General features: G+C 39.0%; 1 protein-coding gene across 3 annotated transcripts in view; it reads left to right on the plus strand.

The window, feature by feature from the left end:
• Positions 1–899: 899 nt before the first annotated feature.
• CEP78 (centrosomal protein 78) overlaps positions 900–25,725 on the plus strand; it is a 35,209-nt gene continuing 10,383 nt past the window's right edge. The window contains exons 1-11 of one of the 3 annotated variants that reach the window (XM_061425588.1): positions 900–1,444; positions 5,729–5,901; positions 5,993–6,065; positions 7,261–7,364; positions 9,104–9,278; positions 11,695–11,808; positions 14,194–14,258; positions 14,536–14,659; positions 16,769–16,904; positions 18,319–18,364; positions 19,979–20,107. In XM_061425588.1, the coding sequence (XP_061281572.1) occupies positions 1,192–1,444; positions 5,729–5,901; positions 5,993–6,065; positions 7,261–7,364; positions 9,104–9,278; positions 11,695–11,808; positions 14,194–14,258; positions 14,536–14,659; positions 16,769–16,904; positions 18,319–18,364; positions 19,979–20,107 (1,392 nt within the window). In that variant the 5' untranslated portion in view covers positions 900–1,191. Of the gene's footprint in view, positions 1,445–5,728; positions 5,902–5,992; positions 6,066–7,260; positions 7,365–9,103; positions 9,279–11,694; positions 11,809–14,193; positions 14,259–14,535; positions 14,660–16,768; positions 16,905–18,318; positions 18,365–19,978; positions 20,108–25,725 lie in introns of those variants that run through there. The other 2 variants (XM_061425587.1, XM_061425589.1) reach the window with 2 other exon arrangements.

Raw genomic sequence — 25,725 nt, forward strand, 5'->3', positions numbered from 1 at the left:
GATGCTTTTGAACTGTGGTGTCGGAGAAGACTCCTGAGAGTCCTTTGGACTGCAAGGAAGTCAAACCAATCAATCCTAAAGGAAATCAGTCCTGAATATTCATTGGAAGGACTGATGCTGAAGCTCCAATACTTTGGCCACGTGATGCGAAGAACTCTTATTGGAAAAGATCCTGATGCTGGGGAAAATTGAAGGCAGAAGGGGACGACAGAGGATGAGATGGCTGGGTGGCATCACCGACTGGATGGATATGAGTTTGAGCTGAGCAAGCTCAGGGAGTTGGTGATAGACAGGGAAGCCCGGCATGCTGCAGTCCATTGGGTCGCAAAGAGTCGGACAGGGCTGAGCGACTGAACAGCTGAACTGAACTAAACTGCTGCTGCTGCTCTTAAGTCGCTTCAGTCGTGTCCGACTCTGAGGACACACAAAGTGCTAGTTACCAGACATAGTCATCATTATCAGTTCGAAACAAAATGATTATTAGTAATTACGATAATGTTCTTAATGCATGGAACACGTCACCATTTGCCAACAACTGCGTCAAGTAGGCAGAAACTAGAGAAGAGTTCTCTGCGGAAATTAACACAAACGTGACAATTTAATGATCCACAGGTGTCTCTCATTCAGCCGTACATGCATCCTTACCGAGTGTACTCCCTCTCTTGGGTGGTGCAAACACAGACAGTTACCGGGAGTTTAGACCATTGTAAAATGCGTTGATACAACCATATCTCACTTTCATTTGGACCAGTAAACGCTTTTTGTAATTCCCGAATGCCCTAAACCACCTACTTTTGCACCGCCCTCTTCTTGAAGCTCCCGCCCCTGATTCGCCGGCACTGTCCCCACGGGAGGCGGGGCCTGCGTGATGACGCACGGGGAGCGCGTTGACGTATCCGTGCACCCGCCTGCCGGCTTGAATCGCAGTCCCGCGCCGCGGAGAGCGATGAGGCGGGCGCCAACGGCCGGTGCCGTGGGGCGGGAGGCAGCGCGGAAACGCGGCATCTAGGGGGCGACTTAGCTGGGGCCCGGGGCGCTGAGTCTTCTGGCGGATCCGCCCCTCCTGCTCACGCTGAGCGGCAGGAGCCGCCTGGCGGTGGGCGCCCAGGAGCCGGGTAGCGACCCGGGGCCCCGAGGCGGGGTGCGGGCATAGTGTCCGCAGCCTGCGTCCCCCGCGGCCGCGCTCGGGCCATGATCGACTCGGTGAAGCTGCGCCGCGACAGCGCGGCCGACTTCTTCTCGCACTATGAGTACCTGTGCGCGTTGCAGGACTCCGTGCCGCTGCCCGCAGTGCGCGCTTGTCTGCGGGAGGGCGTGTTGGACTTCAACGCCGACCGCCTCCGCGTGGCCGACTGGGCGCCGCTTCTGAGCACCCTCAAGAATGATAAAGATCTGCCCTTGATTTGCATCAAGAGCTTCTTCCAGCCGTGGCTTGGCGAAACAGGTTTGTAGTTCCGTCTTTCAGGGACCCCCATCCGCGCTGCGAGGCGGAGTTTTAGATGGTGCAAGGTGGAGCCTGGGTACTGGAAGGGTGCCCAGTGCCCCTTGTGTGTACAGGAGATGGGGCATGCGGCCTAGGACTCTGCCGGCTCCGCGACCCTGGTCGAGTGCCTTAAGGATCTTTGTGTTCATCTGTTTATGTGGGCTTCATGTGTCTGTGGTGGTTGCAGGATTCACTTCTGTTAATGCACAGTTTGGAGCATTGTTAATTGTTCGACAGATGTTACCTGGTCTATTGAATAACTTTGCTTTGTACAGAACAAAGAGATTAGGAAGTTGATATATCCCAGCTTCATTTCCTTTTGATTGAGACAGGACTCAGAAAAGAGAGAAAGTATCACATAGTGGAAAGAGCACAAATGTGAAGAGAGCTTAGGGTTTGAATTCCAGAGCTTATACTGTCTGTTTCCTGGGCAGGTTACTTTTCAACTGCAATCTCCATACTTGTAAAATGACATTAAAAACCACTTTTTCCATGGATTCTTAGATTTAGGCAGGTTATGTGTGTAAAGTACCCTTGCACATGAATGAGTTCAGTCATCTCCTGCCCTGGGTGATCTCCCCTTCTACCAGGCAGCAGGTACATACAAGCGCTGTAGTCAGTACTCTGAAAGAGTGAGTTCTGGAGTTACAGAGCATAGGATTTTTTAAATTGAATTTTTTATTTTATATTGGCATATAATTGATTTACAGTGTTATTGTAGTTTCAAGTATACAGTAAAATGATCAGTTATACATATATATATATATATATATATATCCATTCTTTCTCAGATTCTTTTCCCATACAGGTTATCAAGTAGAGTTTTCTGTGCTATACAGTAGGTTCTTGTTGGTTATCTATTTTATATATAATTGGACACGACTGAAGCGACTTAGCAGCAGCACCATAGGTTAATGTCAGGCTCCAAATTTATCCTTCCCCTCCACCTTTCCCCTGTGCAAAGCACAGAATCTTGAAAGAAAAGGTTCAGAGTAGGCTTCTTGGAGGCGGTACCATCCTCTCTAAGGATATGTAGAAGCTTCTGGGGTGGCAGGAGGGAGCAGTTTGTGTCAGAGGTTGAGAAATATAAGAAAATATGGCAAAACTAATGTACCAGAGTGGAACTCAGGGTTTGGGAAAGATGAGAGTTGATACTGGAAATATCGTGGGGCCAGACAGAAAGGGGCTTTGTTTGTCCTGTCAGAAGGTTGGTTGTTTATCCTGAAGTCTGTGGGAAACACTGAGAACAATGAGATGGACTTTTGATTTAGAAACTCACTCTGATCTCCATGTGAAAGGCGGTTAATTGGATGCAGATGAATTGAATCTAAGGGTCCAAATTAAGTTATAAATGGTTGGACTGGATTTTAGAGATCAGTGATTCAGAATGGGTGGGACCTAGTGACCAGTTAGATAAAGGAAGGCAGCAAGCTTGGGTGAAAAGCCACATCTTTCTGAGAGATACAGAGCACAGTAGGAAGGGAGTGGGGATGGGGAGAGGATGTTACTTCATTTTCAGTGCTTTAGAGCCAACTGGTAAACAGGTCTGGGCCCAAGGTATAGATCTGGGTTTTGGGGAGGACAGGTGTTTGAAGGCATGAGGTTATGCACAAAGAAGATCCAATGAGTTATAGTTCTGAGATGTTTTTTAAGTGGACACATCTGAGAATGTTTATGAATGAGAGAAAGTAGCTGGCAGAGGATATGTGTGTAGATCTAGGAGAGGAAATGATTTGTTTTTAAAAACCTGAATGCTTATCATGTACCTGGCCCTTTTCTAGGATCTGGGGTTCACACCATCTGTTAACTCTTCTCCAAGGACAGCTCAGCTCATCCCCTGGTGAAAGGAAGTCAGATTATTCTCTGCATCCCATTCAGGTGTAGGAACTTTTCCTTACCTCTGAAGGTACTTACTTAACCAGAGTAATAACTTAGAAATCAAAAGAAATTACAGCTGAAAGGGACCTTAAAGGCCACTGTACTTAATTTTCCCTAATATTTTGCATTGAATATAAGAAAAATATATGGCATAAAGCATTCTCTTATAGTTCCTTCACTGAACTTTCTTTATGTCTTGCATCCAGTGGGTCTAGCTTTTGGCCTCTTCCTAAATTTGCTTCTTCATCCATATTATTACATTTTGCCTGGACTATTGCAGAAGCACTTAGGTGGTTTTGCTACACTTGGGCTTAGTTCTCTAAGTCCCTCTGCCTACTCAGCTTAAGTGATGTTCTACAATAAAAAGATATGTTTAAAACAATGCTTGCAATAGCTTTCCCACACAGGATTATTGCATGTTAGTTGCACAGCTTGTGTTTTGCACAGAGGGATGAAATCTGAACTGTGCTCTGCCAAGCCTCATGGGGCTCTTTGGCCCTGAGGGAGGATTCTTTTTCTAATCATTCCCTTTATCTAACTGGTCCTTCAGCAGCGGGGCTCCTTTTTCTAATCAGCAGTGGCACCCTTATTGAGCCAGCGTAGCCCCAGACCTATGGTATAAAAGCCATACTGTCTCCCAGACTTGCTTCAGCCAACATCTCTATTATTTTATTTTTTTAATATTCATATGTTCAGAGCAGTTTTATTTTCAGTAGCCCCAAGGTGGAAACAACTTAAGTGTCCATCACTAGGTTTATAAATTGTAGCACGTCCTTACAACAAAATACCACCCAGCAATTAAGAGGAATGAGCTATCCACAACAGCCTGAATAATTGTTGTTGTTCAGTCGCTCAGTCATGTCCTACTCTTTACGACCCCATGGACTGCAGCTTGCCAGGCTTCCCTGTCCTTCGCTATCTCCTGGAGTTTGCCCAAACTCCTGTCCATTGAGTCAGTGATGCCATCCAACCATCTCATCCTCTGTCGTCCCCTTCTCCTCCTGCCTTCAATCTTTCCCAGCATCAGGGTCTTTTCCATGAGTCGGCTCTTCATATCAGATGGCCAAAGTATTGGAGCTTCAGCTTCAGCATCAGTCCTTCCAATGAACACCCAGGACTGATTTCCGTTAGGATTGACTGGTTTGACCTCCTTGCAGTCCAAGGGACTCTCAAGAGTCTTCTCTAAGACCACAGTTCAAAAGCATTAATTCTTTGGCATTTAGCCTTCTTTATGGTCCAACTCTCACATCCATACATGAATACTGGAAAACTATAGCTTTGACTAGACAGACCTTTGTCAGCAGAGTAATGTCTCCTCTTTTTGATACACTATCTAGCTTTGTCATAGTTTTTCTTCCAAGGAGCAAGCATCTTTTAATTTCATGGCTGTAGTCATCATCCTAAGTGATTTTGGAGCCCAAGAAAATGAAGTCTGTCGCTGTTTCCATTGCTTCTCTATTTATTTGCCATGAAGTGATGGGACCTGATGCCATTGAGTTTTAAGCCAGCATTTTCACTCTCCTCTTTCACCTTCATCAAGAGACTCTTTAGTTCCTCCTTGCTTTCTGCCATAAGGGTGGTATCATCTGCATATCTGAGGTTATTGATATTTCTCCCGGTAGTCTTGATTCCAGCTTGAGCTTCATCCATCCTGGCATTTAGTGTGATGTAGTCTGTGTATAAGTTAAATAAGCATGGTGACAATATACAACCTTGATGTATGCCTTTACCAATTTTAAACCAGTTCATTGTTCCATGTCCAGTTCTAACTGTTGCTTCTTGACCTGCATACAGGTTTCTCAGAATAATTACTCTGAGTGAGAAAAGACAGACCAGGAAAAAAAAAAAAAACTACCTACTGTATAGTTTCATCTATAAAACTCCAGAAAATAAACTAATCTATAGTGGCAGAAAGCGGCTCAGTGGTGGCCTGAGACTGGAGTGGAGTGACAACATCTCTATTTTAATTTGTTTCTTCTCCCACTTGCACCCCTGGTCTTTTATCATCCCCACCTGCAGTATTTACAGTGCCCAGCAGGTGTCCGGTTTGAATGTCTTCACAAGGGTGCTCTCTGCAGTTAATCCACCTCCCTGTCCAACTCTAAGTAGTGTCATCTTTCTAGATTCAGCTTCAGGGTGATCATGAAGCCATCACTTAGATATAGCTTTTTGCTTCCATAGGAACCTCTGTACATATGTACATATCTTTCTTTATCTCATGTGGTTAAAGTTTTGAGTTTACATATGTCCATCCATAAAGAGGGTTTAAAGGGCAGGAGTCTTTTCTAATCCTTAGCCCAGAGTGGATGCTTTTTAATGATAAGATGTATGGTTGAAGTCACTCATTTTACAATAGTTTTGCTTTAGCTTCTGACAGGAATAAAGTTTACAGAAGTCGTGTTCCTGCGATAAGAAATAAAGACGTGACCTTCCAGTTGTGTAAAGCTCTTAAATGCTGTTTAAGTGCGTCAGGTGCGCTAAGGAACCTGGAGCTAAACGGGCTAGTTCTGAGAGAGAGAGACTTAACGATGTTGACAAAGGTAAGCCTTCAGCGAGTCCTGCCAACGTTTGATAGTTGCTTTGGGGGGAAACTAAACCAATAAAATTTTGAACTTTTTTTCCTCATTAAAGGGATTGAATAAATCGGCCACTCTGGTGCACCTGTCTCTTGCGAATTGTCCGATTGGAGATGGAGGTTTAGAAAGTGAGTGTCAGTCTTGAGTCTTCCCATCAGACTGGTCTTGTGATTCACTGCACACCACGTTGAGTCCTGTGTACCTTTCCTTGGTGCTGTCCCCGGCTGGATTGTTTCCCGTATCTGCTTGTACCGTGGTCCGTTCTCATTTGTACCATGGAAGTCTGTCATGCTGGGTACTCTGAGCACTACTTTTACTTCAGTTTGCATTAAGCCCCAAACCACACATTTTGTATTTTCTGTTTTTTGTGTTTGTTTATATTTTTGTGGTTTCTCTTTAAGAAATATTATGGGAAGGGAAATAGCAAGATGTCAAGAGCATAAAAAAATCTGTATCTTTAAATGGCTAAAACATCCATCTTCAGTAATAATTATAATGCACTGTGGAATGTGTTAAAGTAGGAGATATATTCAAAGTACTGTAAGAGCATTTAAAAGGCGAGCAAACTCAGTAGTGTTGGCAGGGGTGTATCATGGAAGTAATCACAAAGAAGGTGACTGCTGGGGTCCTTAAGCATCCGTGGGTGTTCACTGTGCCCAGTACTGGCCTGGAGGGCTAAGGTGGGCTGCATTTCAATTTCAGGGAACAGAGTTTGAGATCGTCTATCTTACATTACTGTATTATATTGCATAGTACCTAATAAGATTCTGAATTTATAGTTGACATTTAAATTGTTGATTGAAAATTGGGATATATCATTGGAAATAAAACTAAGAGTCTTACGCATTTTAGGTTTTTCTTTTTTCCTGTGTGTCTTAAAAGGTATATAATACTTAACTGAGTGGTGAGGAATAAAGTTTTCAGTATTCAGTGTATTCAGTTTTAGTATCTAAGTAGAATTAAACTGGCAACCCACTCCAGTGTTCTTGCCTGGAGAATCCCAGGGACGGGGAAGCCTGGTGGGCTGCCGTCTATGGGGTCACACAGAGTTGGACACGACTGAAGTGACTTAGCTGCAGCAGAAGAATTAAACTATTGCTATAAACTGGAACACTTGAGCACTTCGTTATGACTTACTTTAGAATGCACCTATCAGTCAGTTACTTATTGGGGAAGATTGGCAACAGTGATTTTAAGAATCTAGCTATAAACCTCCAATTGACTCAAGAAAAGCAAATAAGTCAAGTTTGACCAATATATAGGCTCTTCATCTTATTGTGTGTGTGGTTTTCTTTTTTTGTTTTGTTTTGTTTTTTCTTTTAGTTGTTTGTCAAGGTATAAAGAACTCTGTCACTCTTAAGACAATCAACTTCACGGGGTGTAATCTGACATGGCAGGGAGCAGATCACATGGCCAAGATCTTAAAGGTGATTTCATGTTTAAACTTTCATGAAAACATATGTGACTGAAGCACATTAATTTTTTGATACAAATGGCAGTGATTTTTGTCTTTTGATACGTGTGAGTGCAGCTTTAGTTTTGTTGAAAGAATATGACCAGTTTTCAGTTTGAGATTCTTCCATTTAGTAAAGATAGTCCACTTAATCTTAGCAATAAGACATTTAATATATACTACATAATAATATTTAAATACTTTTATGTCTTTTTAGTTATTGAAAACATTTATTGTAATACTGTGAAGAAACTGTGTCATTATAGTCTTCAAGACTTAAATAAATGAAGTGTTTATTAGCTGCTATAGTCTATAAACTAATAACAATTACTACTTCAGAGCTCTCTAAATATAGTTTTAGAAATACTGCCTTAACAACTTTATAGTGGTTATATTTACTGTGTTTAGGCCTAAAATTATTTAATAATTTGACATGAAGCCTTTTTAATACTTTGATGGTGCAGATCAAGGATAGGTGAACTATGGCTGGGGGCCAAATCCAGCCCGTCCCCTGGTTTTGTAAAGAAAGCTTTGTGGAACATCGCCACACCCATTGTTTGCGTGGTAACTAAGGCTACTTTCACCCTACACCCATGGTGATATGTAGTTGCCTCAGAAACTGTATGGCCCACAAAGCTGAAAATTTTTTAATTTCAATTATAAACATTTAAAAATGTTTTGCACCTATACAGGGCAAATCCATTGATCCCTGGGATAGAAAATGGTGGCGAGCTTGTGTGCTGAAGCCAAATGTCCTAGGTTCAGATTTCATCTCTCCCAGTTTCATAGCTGATGACCATGGGCAAATTGCTTAACCTCTGTGCTTTGTTATGAAGTTTAAATGAACTCATTTGGATAAATAGTGCCTGGCACATAATAAGCACTGTGTAGTTATTGTTGATAGAAAAATGACACTAATGATTTTTCTTTTAGAGTATCAGAGGAACTTTGAGTCTTGTTCAAGAATGTAATAAGATTTTTTCCTTTAAAGTCAGAGTTCCTTGTTAACAAAATTTATTTTATGAATATAAAGAACTGAATGTCTTTAAGATAATGCTAGTGGTTAAATGTCAAATTCTCGGCACATCAAGGCACATCAAACTTAGTTTGCATAGTCCAGGCCTTTAAAGTTGGTGTGTATACCTGAAGTAGTATGTGAGATCCATTTTGTAAATATAGTTTTTAAAGTAATACCTTAGAAGTTAGAAGAAGATATTAGAACCCATTTACTTTTGTATCATTTAAAAAATATCTGTGTTGTTTACAGTGTACACAAATTATATGTATAGAACTTCATGTATGTAACTTGTTAATAAATAAGATGCATATTAAAATTTTTTCTTAGAGGGTGCCCAGTCAAGTGTTTGGAGACCACTGGAAGACAGAATGATAAAATTTAGAGCCTCAGCAATGACGGAATTTAGAATTCCCTGGGTTGGCAAATAAGGGAAATAAAATTCATAGACTGTAAATGAATTGTCAAACTTTATATAGCTAATGAAAAACAGTCATACAGTGGCTAGAGTCTGATCACTGACAGACTTGAATCTGGGTCACTAAATCCCTAAAGCAGAATTGACTGTTTAACTTCTCCTGTCATATAGGCTTGGCACGTACATGTGTATAAATCTTTGACATAATAAGCTGTACTCAGTAGGCATATGCTGTTTGTTCATTCAAGTGACTTACTTTCCTCCCATTCAACCTGTGAAGTATCAGACCATCAGAAGGCATGAAGAAACCTGGGCCGAGAGTCTTCGTTACAGGAGACCCGATCTCGACTGCATGGCTGGTTTGAGGCGCATCACTCTGAACTGCAACACGCTCATTGGGGATCTTGGTGCAAGTGGTTTTGCCGAATCTCTTAGTGAGGATTTATGGCTTAGAGGTAAATTCTAAACTTGAATATATTGAATTTTTCATACTAGATGTGCTTAGCTTTGGGCATGATACTGTTGCCATACGATTTTAATTTTTTTAATTTCATTTTTTTTCAATAGCTTTTATTTTACTTTTAAACTTTCTCTGAGTTGCATATATTCTTTATGGAAAATACAGAGTAACAGGAGAGCAATTACCTGTAATCTTAATGCCCAGGCATAATCACCATTCATTTTGGTGTATATATGTTCAGTCTTTTTTTTTTTTTTTTTCTTTCTATAAATGTATTTATACACTTAGGGATTACAAAAATAGACTGTAGTATACTTGCTATTGCATATTCCTACTTTTTTCACTTAATGATGTATCATGTAGTATTCCATCATATTGATGTCCTGTAGTTTAATCAATTCTTTGCAATTAGATTTAGACAATTTGCTTTTCCCTATCAGAAACAATGTGAACACGTTGTGTATACATCTCTGTGTCCGCCAGGATTACTTCTGTAGAATAAGTTACTAAAAGTGAAATGACTAAGTGTGAGATATTTTTAATACTTTGGGTACACATTGCCAAACTGCCATTCAGAAATGTTGTGCCAATTTGTAGCTTAACCCTCACAAACACTGGCTTACAGCACTTTTAAAATCTGTAAAACTACAAAAATGAAGACCTCTCCCTTTTTTATGTGACTTTTTTCAGTTAATAAAGTATGAGCATCCTAACAAGTCAATAATTTACATCTATAGCATCATTTTTAGTGATTGTTCAGTGTTCCCTTATATAAAAACGCCACATAGCTTATTCACTCTTGTATATAAGCTGTGTCCCATTTTTCAGTTACAGTTCTCATACACATCCTGGTTTATATCTCTGATTATTTCTTTTGGTTAAATTCTTAGAGAGTTGATGAATCAAAAGGACATACTGATTCTGAAAGCTTTTATTACATGATGACCTAATCTGATAGGTGAATAATCACATGTTATTTTAGTTTGTATTCATTTGATTTACTAGTGAGATTTAGGGACTGTTTGTATTAATTTGGCTAGTTGGTTAATTATACCCTGTGTCCATTTGTCTGTTGTAAGAGTTTGTAAGGATTGCATCATATCCTGTCAGATCCACATGTCTGACCTTGCTATTTCTGTGTGTCATGGGGTTTTGAAAGACTCCAGTTATTTTAATGTAATAGTATATATGCTGTGGTCAGTTGCTCAGTCGTGTCTGACTCTTTGCGACCCCACGGACTGAAGCCCTTCAAGCTCCTCTGTCCATGGGATTTTCCTGGTAAGAATACTGAAGTGGGTTGAATTTCCTCTTCTAGGGGATCTTCCCAACCCAGGGACACATAGCACTTTAGAAAAAGACTGATGATAGTTTCCTTTCATTTAGTATTTTTTAATACCTATGCTTTTGTACTGATGATAACTTTGGTTTAAATGAATAGGTTGTTCAGCCCCAGAGCTATTAGAATTCATGATCATTTGTCCTGGATTTTGTCTGACCTTTTACAGAAAGTGTTGACCAACATCCTTTCATGATAGGTTTTTGGCATGTATTTTCTATTCACATATTCTTTGAATTTGTTATTATTTGTATCCTCTTAGACTTCTTTGTCTTTTTTATTCTAAAGCAGTTATTATACTTTTTCTACTTTGTTCTCCCCTTTTAACCAGTTTCAAGAGTGATTTGGAACTCAAGATGATGATCAATAGAATGCAGTGCAGTTTCTGAGCTACACCAGTTTTTGCTTGTGAGATTTACAGTGCCACTACTGCCCTTGCTGGGCTTCCCTGACAGCTCAGTTGGTAAAGGATCCACCTGCAATGCAGGAGACCCTGGTTCAATTCCTGGGTCAGGAAGATCTGCTGGAGAAGGGCTAGGCTACCCACTCAAGTATTCTTGGGCTTCCCTTGTGGCTCAGCTGGTAAAGAATCTGCCTGCAATGTGGGAGACCTGGGTTCGATCCCTGGGTTAGGAAGATCCCCTGGAGAAGGGAAGGGCTACCCACTCCAGGATGCTGGCCTGGAGAATTCCATGGACTTATAGTCCATAGGGTCACAAAGAGTTAGACATGACTGAGCAACTTTCACTTCCACTACCCTTGTTCGTTATGAACTGAGATTCATTTTGTTTTGTGCTCATAGGTTATATGCAATTTATTCTTCAGTTCTGTAATTATAAAATATGCTGGATGATTTATTGGTACTAAATGCAGGGTAATCATTGTACATCCAAGAAGAGGTTTTTAAATTGGATGTGTGTGTGCATATATTTTTATGTTTTTTTCAGTACCCCAAATTACAAACCTGCTATGACTGCTTTTATGCAGGACTTTTCCACATGTGGGAAAATGAGAATTGTCTATGTGTTTAATCTGTATAGAGTTAGCAAGTGACCTTTTTGTCTTTCACCAAAAGCACTTGACCTGCAGCAGTGTGGCCTCACCAATGAAGGAGCAAATGCTTTACTAAAAGCCCTTGAAACCAATAGAACTCTGGTTGTTCTGGATATAAGAAAAAACCCACTTGTTGGTATGTGGTCACTTTTTTTTAAATTGATTAAATAGCAAAACAAAAGCACTTTTTAATGTATTGACAATTTAAAAAAACTAACTTGTTTAACTACACAGTTGACCCTTGAACAACTTGGGGTTACTGGTGCTGACCCCCACACAGTTGAAAATCTGGGTATAATTTTACAGTCAGTGGTTCTGCCTCTGTGGATTCAACCAACCTTGGATCAAATCGAACAGTAGTATATATTTACTGAAAAAAATCTGTGTAACTGGATCCACAAAGTTCAGACCTGTGTTGTTCAAGGTCAGCTGCACTTTCCAAATGTTGCATTTCCCTTATGTTTTCAGCAGATAATTTACTAATTAAAGTGAATTATACTTGTAAATCATTCTTGCCTCTACTCTGAAGGTGAACCTAGGTAATCTTGCTTCTGCCAAGCACCTTATTTCCTTCTTGTGCAATTCTTGGAACAAGTGCTTTATTCCTTTGTCAGTTTAACAAGTAAAATTTTTTAATACCTTTTGTGTACCAGATACGGGTTTCGGCACTAAACCAGAGATAAAGCCCTGAACCAGACAGACAAGGTCTTGCCCTCATGGAGCTTACATTCTACTGAAGGAGTTCAGGTAGAAATGAGTAAATAGATGAGGAGTATAGTTTTAGATAGTAGGAAGTAAAAACATATCTTAATGTAAAGGGAGTGAGGAGGGCAGGTAGGCCTACATTGAATATGCTTTCTAGGGGACAACTTTACCAGAGAAGTAATGTTTGAGTGGAGACCTGAATGAAGAGAGGAGCAAGCCATGGAAGATCTGGGGAAAGCACATTTCAGGACAAGGGGACAATGAGGATGCAAGCATGTAGGTGGGTGGAATATTTAAGGAAAAGCACGGAGGCCAACATAGCCAGAGCACTGAGTGAGGAAGAGTGTGGTATGCCATGAGGTCAAGGAGCTAGCCGGGGCCTGATCTTGTAAAGTCATGAAGGCCAGGGTAAAGACATCAGTTCAGTTCAGTTCAGTTCATTTGCTTAGTCGTGTCCAACTCTTTGCGACCCCATGAATTGCAGCACGCCAGACCTCCCTGTCCATCACCAACTCCCAGAGATCACTCAGACTCACGTCCATCGAGTCAGTGATGCCATCCTCTGTCGTCCCCTTCTCATCCTCTGTCGTCCCCTTCTCCTCCTGCCCCCAATCCCTCCCAGCATCAGAGTCTTTCCCAGTGAGTCAACTCTTCTCATGAGGTGGCCAAAATACCGGAGTTTCAGCTTCAGCATCAGTCCTTCCAAAGAACACCCAGGACTGATCTCCTTTAGAATGGACTGGTTGGATCTCCTTGCAGTCCAAGCGACTCTCAAGAGTCTTCTCCAACACCACAGTTCAAAAGCATCAATTCTTCTGTGCTCAGCTTTCTTCACAGTCCAACTCTCACCTCCATACATGACCACTGGAAAAACCAGAGCCTTGCCTAGACGGACCTTTGTTGGCAAAGTAATGTCTCTGCTTTTGAATATGCCATCTAGGTTGGTCTTAACTTTCCTTCCAAGGAGTAAGCGTCTTTTAATTTCATGGCTGCAGTCACCATCTGCAGTGATTTTGGAGCCCCTCAAAATAAAGTCTGACACTGTTTCCACTGTTTCCCCATCTATTTCCCATGAAGTGATGGGACCAGATGGATTATTCTAAAAGAGTAGAGTGTTTTAAACTGGAAAAAGGCATGATCTAAATAATGTCTCAATAAGATGACCCTGGCATAGCGAATAGACTTGGGGGGCTGGGGCAAAGACAAACAGGGAGACCAGTTAGGAGACTGTCTCAGTGATCCAAATGAGAGATGTTTATGGCTTAGCTTAGGAAGTTTGGAGCAAGTGAAAAGCCATTGAATTCAGATTGTATTATGAGGGTGTAGCTAACAAGCTTTGCAGATGGATTAGATGTGGGGTATGAAGGAGGTATTAACAGAGAGTCAAGTCCTTGATGATTATGTGCACAACTGAATGGTACACTTAGAAGGGGGCTGATGGGAGGAGCAGCTTTTGAGGGAATATCGAGACTTTGGTTTGATATTTTAGATACCTTTGAGGTATCTGAGTGTCTGGACAGTTCTCAGACTCTGCTTTCTATTCAAAGGTACCCAATGCCACTTTAGATGCGAAGTGTTTAAATTTGACCTTTGCTGCTACCCAAATAGTAGCCACTGGGGTCAGTCTGCAAGATGGCATCTTAGGTTTTGAGGAAGAAATTAGAATATACAAAGGGAAAAATAGGTATATATTATATAATGTAGAGTTCATATTTAATTTTATGGGAAAAGCAGTAATTAGTTGGCTTTTGTTTTTAAATGGAAATAGCCACTCATTGGGAAATAAATACTCTCATTTCGATTTATTTTACTTTAGATCATTCTGTGATGAAAGCCATTATCAAAAAAGTTCTCCAGAATGGAAGAAGTGCCAAGTCAGAGGTACAACATGTTTTAGTCTTCTAGAAAGAATTTCACTTTAATGTCTTTTTTTCTTAAAAAAAAATTATAAGGATACTTTCGGCCATCTTAAACTAAGTTTTTAGTCAAATCAAGTGGCTTTTCTGTTTTTGAAAATATTGTGTAATTCTTTAATTCAGGTTCCCAGAAATGCTGTCAGAAACCTTTTATTAACTTAAAATATTTTAATTTCCAATTAAGATCAAACCTTCATAAATTATCTGTAACTTAAATGGCATATTTATTATTTCTTTCTCAGTACCAATGGATAACTTCTCCATCGGTGAAGGAACCATTGAAGGAACCATCCAAAGCTGCTAGACAGAAAAAGAGAACCATAATTTTGGGAGGTAGTCGGAAAGGAAAAGCTACTATTAGAATTGGTAACTTTTTTTTTTAATGCTACTAGAACTTATAGCCCTTATGTTTTCCAATGTGCTGAAATTAAAACAGCCAGTATTAACCACATAGATATTATTAATAGGACTGTAATTGCCTTGATATGTATTATGAGAATTTATAGAATATAGAAATTATAAATGAATTTAAAGAGATGTTAATATTAACCAACTTCTGTTGGTTACTTCTGTTTACATTTCATAAAAGGTTTGTTATTTTGACAATATTTCCTGGTTGATGATTACTTCTAGTATTTTGCAATTGAAATTTGTGAAAAATTGGAAATAACCTGAAATAAGCTATTATAAGCATCTTCAGAAATACAACTTCTTTTTTTTTTCCTACTAAAAGATGTATGATTTTGATTCCCCATTAATCAGCTTGCTTAGAGAATAATGTATTAAATAGAAGTTGTCCAAAGTGTTTATTAAATCAAAAATAGCTTATGATTTGTCTGCCAATTGTTACTTTAAGACAGTAATAGTTTAGTAATCAATCAAATGGTATATAAAAAGAAATTAAGATTTTTATATCACACTAATTATATACTATTATTAAAAGTTTATATCATGTATAAAGTATTCTTAAAATAGCTAATTTGACTTGCTATTAGAAATATAAATATAGGTAAATAAAACATGTATATATAAAACATCTTAGAAATTCTGTAACATTAGTATGTGGTGGTATAGAATAAGGCATCATGGAATGAGAATAAAACAAATTTTTTTTAATTTAGCATGATTAAACAAAGTGGAAATGTAACTGATGTTTGCAAGCTCACTGAGCTATTTTAAGAGTAATTTTATTTTATTTCTTGGGCTTTTTTTTTTCTTTTGTATTTGCTTCAGTTATTTGGAGACATAGAGGTAAGCCAAATCAATGTCTGGCTATGTAGGTAGATCCAGGTGAGTATAGGAGTTAAATAGCTGTGTGAACTGTGTCCCATCTACAATTAATTATGTATGCCTTAAAAAGATGGGGGCTTTTATCAGAAATGTTTTTATCTCCTAAAGAGACAAATGTGATTTTTAAAATTTTAATTACAAATATATTTGCATTACTTTCTGCAAGTAAAGGTGTACACATACAAACCACGTGCATATAGACTTTTTTTCTTGAATGTAATTAAGTTAAAAAACAAAATAGCACAGAATGAACTGAGCCCCTCTGTATTTTGAGGCATGTAAATTTATCCAAAGAAATCGCACAGGATCATGTGGTGGTTATCAGTAAGCTACACTAATGAAACATTTGTCCTGTATCACCACATACACTCTATTTTACACACCATCCTAATGCTACTAAAGTACAGTAGGTTTGAAAAATAAATACAATCATTTTAACTATGATGTTTGTTTTCAGTAATGTTCAAATTAAACATTTAAATGTGAATTTTTTTGTTCTAAAGAAAATATTAGCTTGTAAGTCTCTTTTTTGCTACCAAATATTTCTTATAAAAATACTTGACTCTTTAGTACTAAAGTGTAGGGTAAGTCTCCGCATTTCACTCTTTCATCCAGTGGGTTTCACTTTTTTTGTGTGTTTTCTATATGAAATCAAATGAACAGTGAAGGTCAACAGACTTATAGGAGGGTAACATTGACTCATCTACCACCTGGTAACTTGTATACAGTCATAATTTTTATTTGTTTTTACATAGAAAAATTAATCTTAAAATGAAATTTTGGTCTAATCCCAAAGATTTTATTTGGCAGAAGTCATGGGTGTATTTATATTTCTCTATTCTTGGGATTCAGAAATGCCAAAGGTGTTCTAAGATTCAGATTGAGTGTCTCTGCATGATACATAAAATGTATCATTCTTTGGGATTTTTTAAAAATTTATTTTTGCGTGTTCTGCATACCTCAGTACTTTTGTTTTAGTTAAAATAACTTGTTACTGTAGTGGACTTATATTTTTAAAAATTGCTGGCCTATGTAAAACATTTTTACAAAACGATCCTATTTTTAATGGCCTTGACGTCATTGTAAAGCGCCTGTTTTATTCCTTTCAGTGTGTACGCATGTGATAATTGCTCTGTAGGCTTTTAGTGCATTTGATTCCTTCTTTTCATGATTTCTCAAACATAGGATTGGCCACAAAGAAACCTGTAAGTAATGGAAAGAAGCACTCCACTGGTAAAGATTCTTATGCTCCTGAACCTCTGCCGCCTGGTGTGTCTGGTTTCCTCCCATGGCGTACTGCAGAACGTGCAAAAAGGAACAGGTAGAGCATTTTCATTCCCTGTCTTTTAGTCATTTAGAATTCTTTATTTTGGAGCTTCTATTATGTGGGAGGCCTCTGGTGGTTTCTATAGAGAAAGAAAGATAACTCACACATGGCTTCTGCCTAATGAGTCCTCTAAGAAAGAAAAACAAAAAATAATTGGGAGTTTGAAGTTGTTTCTCAAGTGTCACAACAGAGGTAACCCCATGGGTGTCCTGAGGAGACTAAAATTCTCTCCAATCGTGCAATGAGAAAAGTTTCAGTAAAGGCAGGTGTAGTTGAGTCAAGCCCTACAGTACAGAAGAGACATTTGGATCTGTAGGAATGGGAAAAAAGACATTTTAGGCTTGGGAATGGTTTAATGCAGAATGGATGAGAAATATGGATTAGAACTAATCTAAATCAACCAGCTTAATTCAGTAAATCAGATTTAGTTTGTCAAACTAGACTTAACTAGCTTTAGCTGATTACTTATCCAAGGGATAAGTTCATAGTAATTTTGTCATAGGGCTGTGAGTAAAATTTTTCAACTATAGCTCTAGGCTTGCGAGATGAAATAAATTGCTCTAGGTTATTTTCAAGTGACTTATTTGGTAATATTCATGAAATTAGAATGACGCTAGTGGTAAAGAATCCACCTGGCAACGCAGGAGACACAGGAAATGTGGGTTTGGTCCCTGGGTTGGGAAGATCCCCTGGAGGAGGAAATGGCAACCCACTCCAGTATTCTTGCCTGAAAAATCCCATGGACAGAGGAGCTTGCTGGGCTAGAGTCTGTAGGATCACAGTGAGTCAGACAGAACTGAGCATCTGAGCACATTGATGAAATTTAGTGTTAACAATTGCTTAAGAAAACATAGAGAATTGATTTTAAATAGTACTTGAAGTAATTAATTACTATGTAAAATACCTGTTCAATTGCTCACATTTAGTTGATATTTATAATCCCCATTGGACAACTGACTACTTTTGCAAATGGTAATATAGATTCTTAAAGCATAAACTATAATATTGAATTCCCAGTCTTTGCACTTTAGTTTAAGAGCTTTGTGTATTCATATCTTCTTCTTAAGACATTTATTAATCTCAGGCCCATCCTCACCACAAGGAGTTGTAAATTAGAGAATGATTCGTACCACCAGTTAAGAAGGTAGACTGAAATCTCAACCACCCTGAATGTAGGAGCCAAAGGTGCCTCTCAGCAGTTCATAGAGTTGTCACAAAGCGGGTCTGCTAAATTCTGTTCACTTTTTTTCATAGCAGAGGCCTTCCAGGTCCTTGTTTTGAGCTGACTTACTTTTATATACAATTCTATGTGGATATTGTACATGATACTAAAAACTTATATTAAATGCAATTAACTGGTGATGTGTGTACATCAAGATACAACTTCATTTTGTTAATATCTTTTTAGGGGTTTTCCATTAATCAAAGCTCGTGATGTGTGTAATCAGTTGCAGGTATGTGGTTATTATATTTATTGTATACAGGGGGTTGAATTGGGAAGGGTGGGAGATCATACTCTTTACTTTTTAAATTGAACAGAGCCTTACAAAAAAACAGTTCCCTCTCTGAAATAAACCCATTTAAAACCTGTCTCGTCGTTCTCCCATTGCCTCTGTGTAGTTGTATAGATATGGCACACTGGGAACCTTGTGGTTATGTCTGTAAACAAGGAAGTGGGTTCTCCAGTCCGCAAGTCAGTGGTTACCCAGTAGAACGAACTTGATTGCAATTTCTAACTCCTTACGTGGAGCTGTCATACCCGAGTGTTCATGTGTTTTCAGAAAATGTTGTTTGGGGGCTGTCTGTACAAGTTCCTGATTTTCAAGCCAATATGAAGCGACATATCCCAAACCTCTGCTCTCTGAGCGTTCCTTCTCCCTCACCAAGGCTGCACACTTGCCTTCTTTTACAGCCTCATGGCCTTGGAGCAAGCTAATCCTGCCAGTGGTCTTAGGAGACTGTGTAGTTGCTCTGCTGAAATTAAAAGAAGAGCACATTGGGTGTCAGTCCTGCCCCTGGATGTCTGGTAGAGGAGTGCATGCCTCATTCTACCAATGGGAGTTTCCTCTCCTGCAGGGCTTGTCAGAATGATATCCTAGTGAGTTGTCTTCTGCACAGTTATATAAAACTAACACACATCCTTTTGACTTATATACTTTTATGGGGTTGTGACCAGGTCAGTTTTTAAATGGAAGTGTCTTATTGAACAACATTCCAGTGGCAGTGAAGCTCAATAGGAGAATTGAATTATAATTACACTAGTTTTGACTGAAGGATGATGAGAAAATGAAAGTTTTGATAGGTCAGTTTTAATTGTGTATGTATATGTGACTGCTGCCACTGCTACTGCTAAGTCGCGTCAGTTGTGTCCGACTCTGTGCAACTGCATAGACAGCAGCCCACCAGGCTCCTCTGTCCCTGGGATTCTCCAGGCAAGAACATTGGAGTGGTTTGCCGTTTCCTTCTCCAATGCGTGAAAGTGAAGTCGCTCAGTTGTGTCCGACTCTTAGTGACCCCATGGACTGCAGCCTACCAGGTTTCTCCGTCCATGGGATTCTCCAGGCAAAAATACTGGAGTGACTAATTTTTAAAAAAATTCTGTTTATTATTCACAGTTTAGATATGTTGACTTTCTAATTATTCTTCTGATTCTTTACCAGTCCCCTTACTGATGAATTGTCCTCCTAAAAGCTACATTTTCTTCCAGACTACTTGTGTCTGATGGTGAAGAATAAATTTCTAGTTTGCAGTATAAAGGTGATCTGAGAAAAAATGTTTACCCTGGCTCCTTACTTGTCTTCTATGAAAGAAACTTAATAAAATAATACAGATAATTCCAAATACTAATCCTAACCATGTACACCAGAGGTCTGTACAGTAACATAGCAAAAATAAGTTACTATAATTTTACTTTGTCATTGCTTGTGTTAGACTAAGAAGCAGTGGGAGACATTTACAAGTAATGACTTGATACCTCAGATTGCTTGTGTTAAATGTCCTTTAATATTTGGATATTTGGTATCTTGTTCATGTTGTCTTCTATACAATTTTGTCTTCTTTTTTTAAAGCAATCAGATTTTCCTGTGACTGTGACCATAGAGAGTCCTTCCTCCTCAGAAATCGAAGAGGTCGATGATTCCGCAGAAAGTGTTCAGGAAGAGCCAGAGAAAATCAATTTGAAACAGGAAGCATTGCAGGTATAAAGTTATCACTTTAAAGATACAGAGAAGATTATTTTTCAAACAGATTAGTTGCGTCTGACTGCAACACTTGACAACTTGTGTGGGAGCTTTCTGTTTTCCCCTTCTGTCTGCATTTTATCCCCTTGAACTTAGCTTAGACCAAGGTGAATGGTGGACATTTGAACTCTAAGAAATAAACAATCAAAACATGTCACTAGTTACATATTTGCTTTTCTTTAGAACCTTAATATTAGATATAGGGAGAATCTTTAAGATAAACTTGAAGGAATTGAGTTCTGAATGAATGTAGTCAGCTGATTCAGTGCCCTTGTTTTACAGATGAGAAAATTGACAGTTCTTTTTATAGGAGGGGTGTATGGCCTCATTTTTAATGAAAAGTTGAAAAAATGTTTCAATATTGATATTCTCCTTTCCTAAAAATAAAACAGCAATAAGCTCCATTATATTGCCTAATAAACTGGACATCCAATGTCATTCCATACTTCTCTTTGTATGGACAGAAAAGAAAAATTGATCTTCATAAGAAGTTTTTACTCTTCCAAATAATATATTAATTTTATTTCCACTTAAATGCAGAGCCGATACTTTGTAGAAAATAAGGGAAGCATGGTTTCAGGGCGCCTTGTTACTGTGCTACAAAGTCTGTGTTCAATTTTTAAAATCACTTAGTATGATTTTCTTTTAGTATGAAATCTTGATAAATTTTGAACTAGCCCATTATTAAAGGACAACGGAAATTACTGTTTGATTTTTAAAAGAAAAAGTAAAGATTTTAGTTTTTTAGGTCAAATTACTGTTAATATAGAGAAATTTCATTATGAAATATTACAGTAGGAGGAATCTGTAGTTCATGTAGAATTACCCCCTTTTCATCTTATAAATGAGCACCTACAATTTGCAGCACATAAGCGGTTTACTGGTAAGTTGCAGAGTAAGACAGGACCCTAGGCATTTAACCCACATTTGTTGTCATTTTAGATGTGTTGTATTCGTTTCCTTCACCAGTAGGTCGGGGTGTTGTATTGATATTTCTAAAAGCAGTTGTAGACATTGGGAAAGACCAAGAAGTTTTATAAACTGTGACTACAGAATAGATCCAGGATGCTCTGAGAACCCTTTCAGCTCTTCTTTGTTTTAACAAGACATTACAATGATGGTATCAAAGTGTTTAAATATATAAACCCCCAACAATCAAGAGATTTCAGAATATCTTTGAAAGACAGGAGACAAGTGGAAGAATGTGAAACTGAAGCAGTAGAACAAGGGGAACCATCACCTACAATATGCCCAGGGACCGCCTGCAGCTGAGGGGGAATGTGATCCCCCTGCAGAAATAGCTCCATACTCAGAGGTGCATGTGGGGGAGAGAGTGAAGTTACTTAAGCAGGTGAGTGAAATAGGGGGAGCTCATTGAGTCTGTGCTTGAAAGAGTTGAATCCCAGCCCCACCCTCACTTTCCTGAAATGAGATAATTTCATTTTGAAAAAATTAAACTGGAGACAACTAGGGCAGCTGTTGTGAGTTTTTACACCCTAGAAAAGAGTGCCTGGGGGTATCCTATTATAGTCACTACCCACTTTTTCCTGCATTAGAAAAGCTAGTCAGTCAGTGACTTCCAGGGAGCTTTTTGCTCTCATTCTTAAATAGAAAATAACTATCATACGCCTCGTAGTTGAGTAAAACTTACAACAAGAGAGGTGGGAAAAGAGTAAAAACAAATCCTAGTAGGACCAGGGAAAATTTAGGGAACAAAATAATTTAAGAAAAAACCCTAATTCGTGTCCTTAAAGAGCCTTAAAATAGGAGCTGGAAACTTTAAAATAAGAATAGGGTGTTAATTAAAAAGGGAATGTCAGAAAGCAGATAAATCTCTTGGAAATGAAAATGTGGTTGCTGAAATAAATTCAGTAGGAATTAAAGAAATTTCTCAGTATATAAAAAAGAAAGAATGGAAAATGTGATAGAAGTGATATATTGGGAGAGGCTGCATCGAGGAGGTCCAGCATGTTCCTATTAAAAATTCTAGATCCAGAAAAAAGTGGACGGAAGCTGTCAAAGGGCAAGAAAATTCCACATAGCTGAAAGTAAGCTTCAGGCCTCAAACTGAAAATAGCTAAACAAAAATAGCTTCTACCTAGATACTCTACACTATGAAATTTTAAAATACTGAAAAGATACATCCATTCCAGAGATAAAAATACTGGTCACCTAAAAAAAAGAAAATCTGACATTATCATTGTTGTCATCAGCACCATGGATTCTGGAAGGCATTAGAAAGATAACTCCAAAGTTTTTCAGGCAAATAATTTTCACCCTAGGGTTTTGTATCCAGCCAGACTATCAGTCATAAGTGGAGGCTGTCTAAGATATTTTGTACGTAAAGAAATTTGAAAAGCTTACCCCCTGTGCTGTACAAGTTATTTGTAGAAATAATCCGGCCAAATGAGGGAATAAACTAAGAAGGAAGGTAATAGGGGATTCGGGAAACAGTGGATTCAGTGCAGAGTCAGCTGGTATAGATTTAAGAGCCTTCCATTAGTTGTGTGATTGACAGCTTAGAAACGCATTGAGGCGTCTTGTACTTACTATGCATTAGATACTGTTGGAAGGGAGGAGGGAGAGGAGGAGGAGAAGGAAACTGAACTCCAGAGGAAAAAAGGCTACACTGACATAAACATGAAGTGAACTAAATTATGGTAGATTTTTTTGGAGGGTGGGAGGGGGGCTGCACCTCAGCTTGCAGGATCTTAGTTCCCCAACCAAGGATTGAACTCGTGTCCTTGGCAGTGAAAGTGTGAGTTCCTATAGTGAATAGCCAGTGAATTCCCTAAACTATGGTAGATTTTAAACTACTACTGATGAGCAAGAGAAGAATCCACTTTAACCTGACATTACAGGTGTCCCCCTTTTCAGTGACACACAGAGGCAGTGACCACCTATCTAATTTGTTGTCCAAACCAGAACACTAATAATGTAAGGAGTCACTATACTTCTGTAACATCAGGACAGCAGGTATAAACTGGAACACCCCAAGGCATCTGAGGGTATATGGTCATGCTGTACAAGGGTAATGACACGGAAACAGTATAAGAAGTATAATCTATACGTAGAGACACAGTATATGTCTGCAGTGGGCAATGTTAATTTAACTGTAATAGTAGAAATACTGTCTTGGTTTGCAGCTTTTATTGTCAACTTGCATGTAGTAACAAATAACTAACCTGAACTATACTTAGTATGTTAGTATTCACTTAGTATGTACTGAAACGTATCGTGTCCTGGTATGTACTCAGTATATATTATATTCTAAGTGTTTTTAACATATAACTCATTTAATGCTCTGAATAACACATTTAATGCCTATAACTCATTTAATGCCCTGAATAACCTTATGAGGTTGGTGTTAGCTAGTATCATTCCTGCTTTTCAGAAAAGGAAGCTAAGCCACAGCAGGAACTTGCCCAGCCTGTCCCTGATTTATGGTTGCATCGGGGCTTTGAGTTCAGGCTTTCTGCCTCTTCTCTTAAACATTGCTCCATACTGACTCTCAAATAACAGAAAACTTAACTGCACATGAAGAAGAAAAAGAGAAGTTGCTCAGTGGTGTCCGACTCTTTGTGACCCCATGGACTGTAGCCCACCAGACTCCTTGGTCCATGGGATTTTCCAGGCATGAATACTGGAGTGGGTTGCCATTTCCTTCTCCAGGGGATCTTCCTGACCCAGGGATCGAACCCAGGTCTCCTGCATTGTAGGCAGACGCTTTACCGTCCAAGCTACCAGGGAAGCCTAACTGCACATAGAACAGAATATAAATTTCAACTTTGACAATATAAAAGCTAGGTTTGGAAGGTAGACGGGGTAGAAAAAAGGGGAAACGACACGAATGTCCTCATTTTACAAAGCGGGACGTTGAAAGAGTTTATAGTTGATCAGCAATATAGATTTTTAAGTATATCACTACATGTGGAAGAGATCATGACCAGTGGAAAAACTAATAATGACATAACTTTACTAAGCAGTGTGGATATAGGAAAGAGTGTAAAGGAACTAAATCCTTACCTAGTAAATTAGAAAGTTAACAGATACTGCCTCAAATTTAGTCAGAAGTAGTCATGTAAGTATAGTATTTGGAAATGGAAAATTAAAAATAAGACTAGTTTTCTTAAACTTAATAAAGAAGGATATCCAGATAGCCAGTAAACATGGAAAAGTGCCCAACTTCATTAAGTAATGAGAAAAAAAACAAATCAAAACCAAAAAAACTACATGCTAGTGAGATTGACAGAGTCTGATAGCATCAGGTATTATAGACCTGGAGTACTATGAGAATCTTCTACCCTGCTTATGCTGAAGTACACATCAATAGTACTTTGAAAAGCCTTTAGCACTCTCCATCAACTGAAGGTATATAAATACCCTGTAACCCAGCAGCCCTCACGCCCGCCTTGGGTAAATGCACCGGAATAACCGGTACAACAGGATTCATGCGCATGCGTTAGGACAAACAGAAAAAACCCAAAGTGTCCTGTAAGAGTTAAACATTAAATAAATTATGTATGTTTGTACAGTGGAAAAGCTTTCAAGGAGTAAAATTGAATGGACTATTAGGCTGGTGCAAACATAATTATGGTTTCAGACAGTGAATCATTATAACTAGGCTCAAGCACATCTTTATTAATCAAAATAGGAACCATTACAGTCAACACTTGTTTACCAACAAGAAATAAGTTTTCTTATTCCTGTAGCATAAAAATCCATGCTTCAGGATTCAACAAACTCTTCAATAGCGTTTTCTGCCTCCTGCTGGTTGTGGAAGTGTTTTCCCTGCAAAAAGCTGTCAAGATGTTTGAGGAAGTGGCAGTCAGTTGGCAAGAGGTCAGGTGAATACAGCAGATGAGGCAAAACTTGATACCCTAATTCATTCAACTTTTGAAGCTTTGGTTGTGTGACGTGAGGTCAGGTGTTGCCATTGCAACCCAATGCCAGCTGCAGGTGTTGGGATTTTCAGAGTATCGTATTGATTTACTGAGTGTACTTCTCAGATGTAATGGTTTGCCTAGGAATCAGAAAGCTGTCATGGATCAGACAGGCAGCAGACCACCAGACAGTGACGATGACTGTTTTTTGGTGAAAATTTGGCTTTGGGAAGTGCTTTGGAGCTTCTTCTTGGACCACCCACTGAGGTGGTTGTCACTGGTTGTTATATACAATCCACTTTTTGTTGCATACCACAATACAATTGAGAAATTGTTCATTGTTGTTAAGTAAGAGAAGATAGCACTTTAAAATGATGATGATTTAAAAATTTCTGGTCAGCTCATGAGGCACCCAGGCTTCCCTTGTGGCTCAGCTGGCAAACCTCCTGTAGTGCGGGAGACCTGGGTTCGATCCCTGGGTTGGGAAGATCCCCTGGAGAAGGGAAAGGCTATCCACTCCAGTATTCTGGCCTGGAGAATTCCATGGACTGTATAGGCCATGGGGTCTCAAAGAATTGGACACGACTGAGTGACTTATCAATCTTTTTTACCTTTCAAATTTGTTTCAAATGCCAAATGACCATAGAATGATTGATGTGGAGTTCTTCAGCAACTTCTCATGTAGTTGTAAGA

This window comes from Bos javanicus, chromosome 8 (genome assembly GCF_032452875.1).
Source record: "Bos javanicus breed banteng chromosome 8, ARS-OSU_banteng_1.0, whole genome shotgun sequence".
Taxonomy (NCBI): domain Eukaryota; kingdom Metazoa; phylum Chordata; class Mammalia; order Artiodactyla; family Bovidae; genus Bos; species Bos javanicus.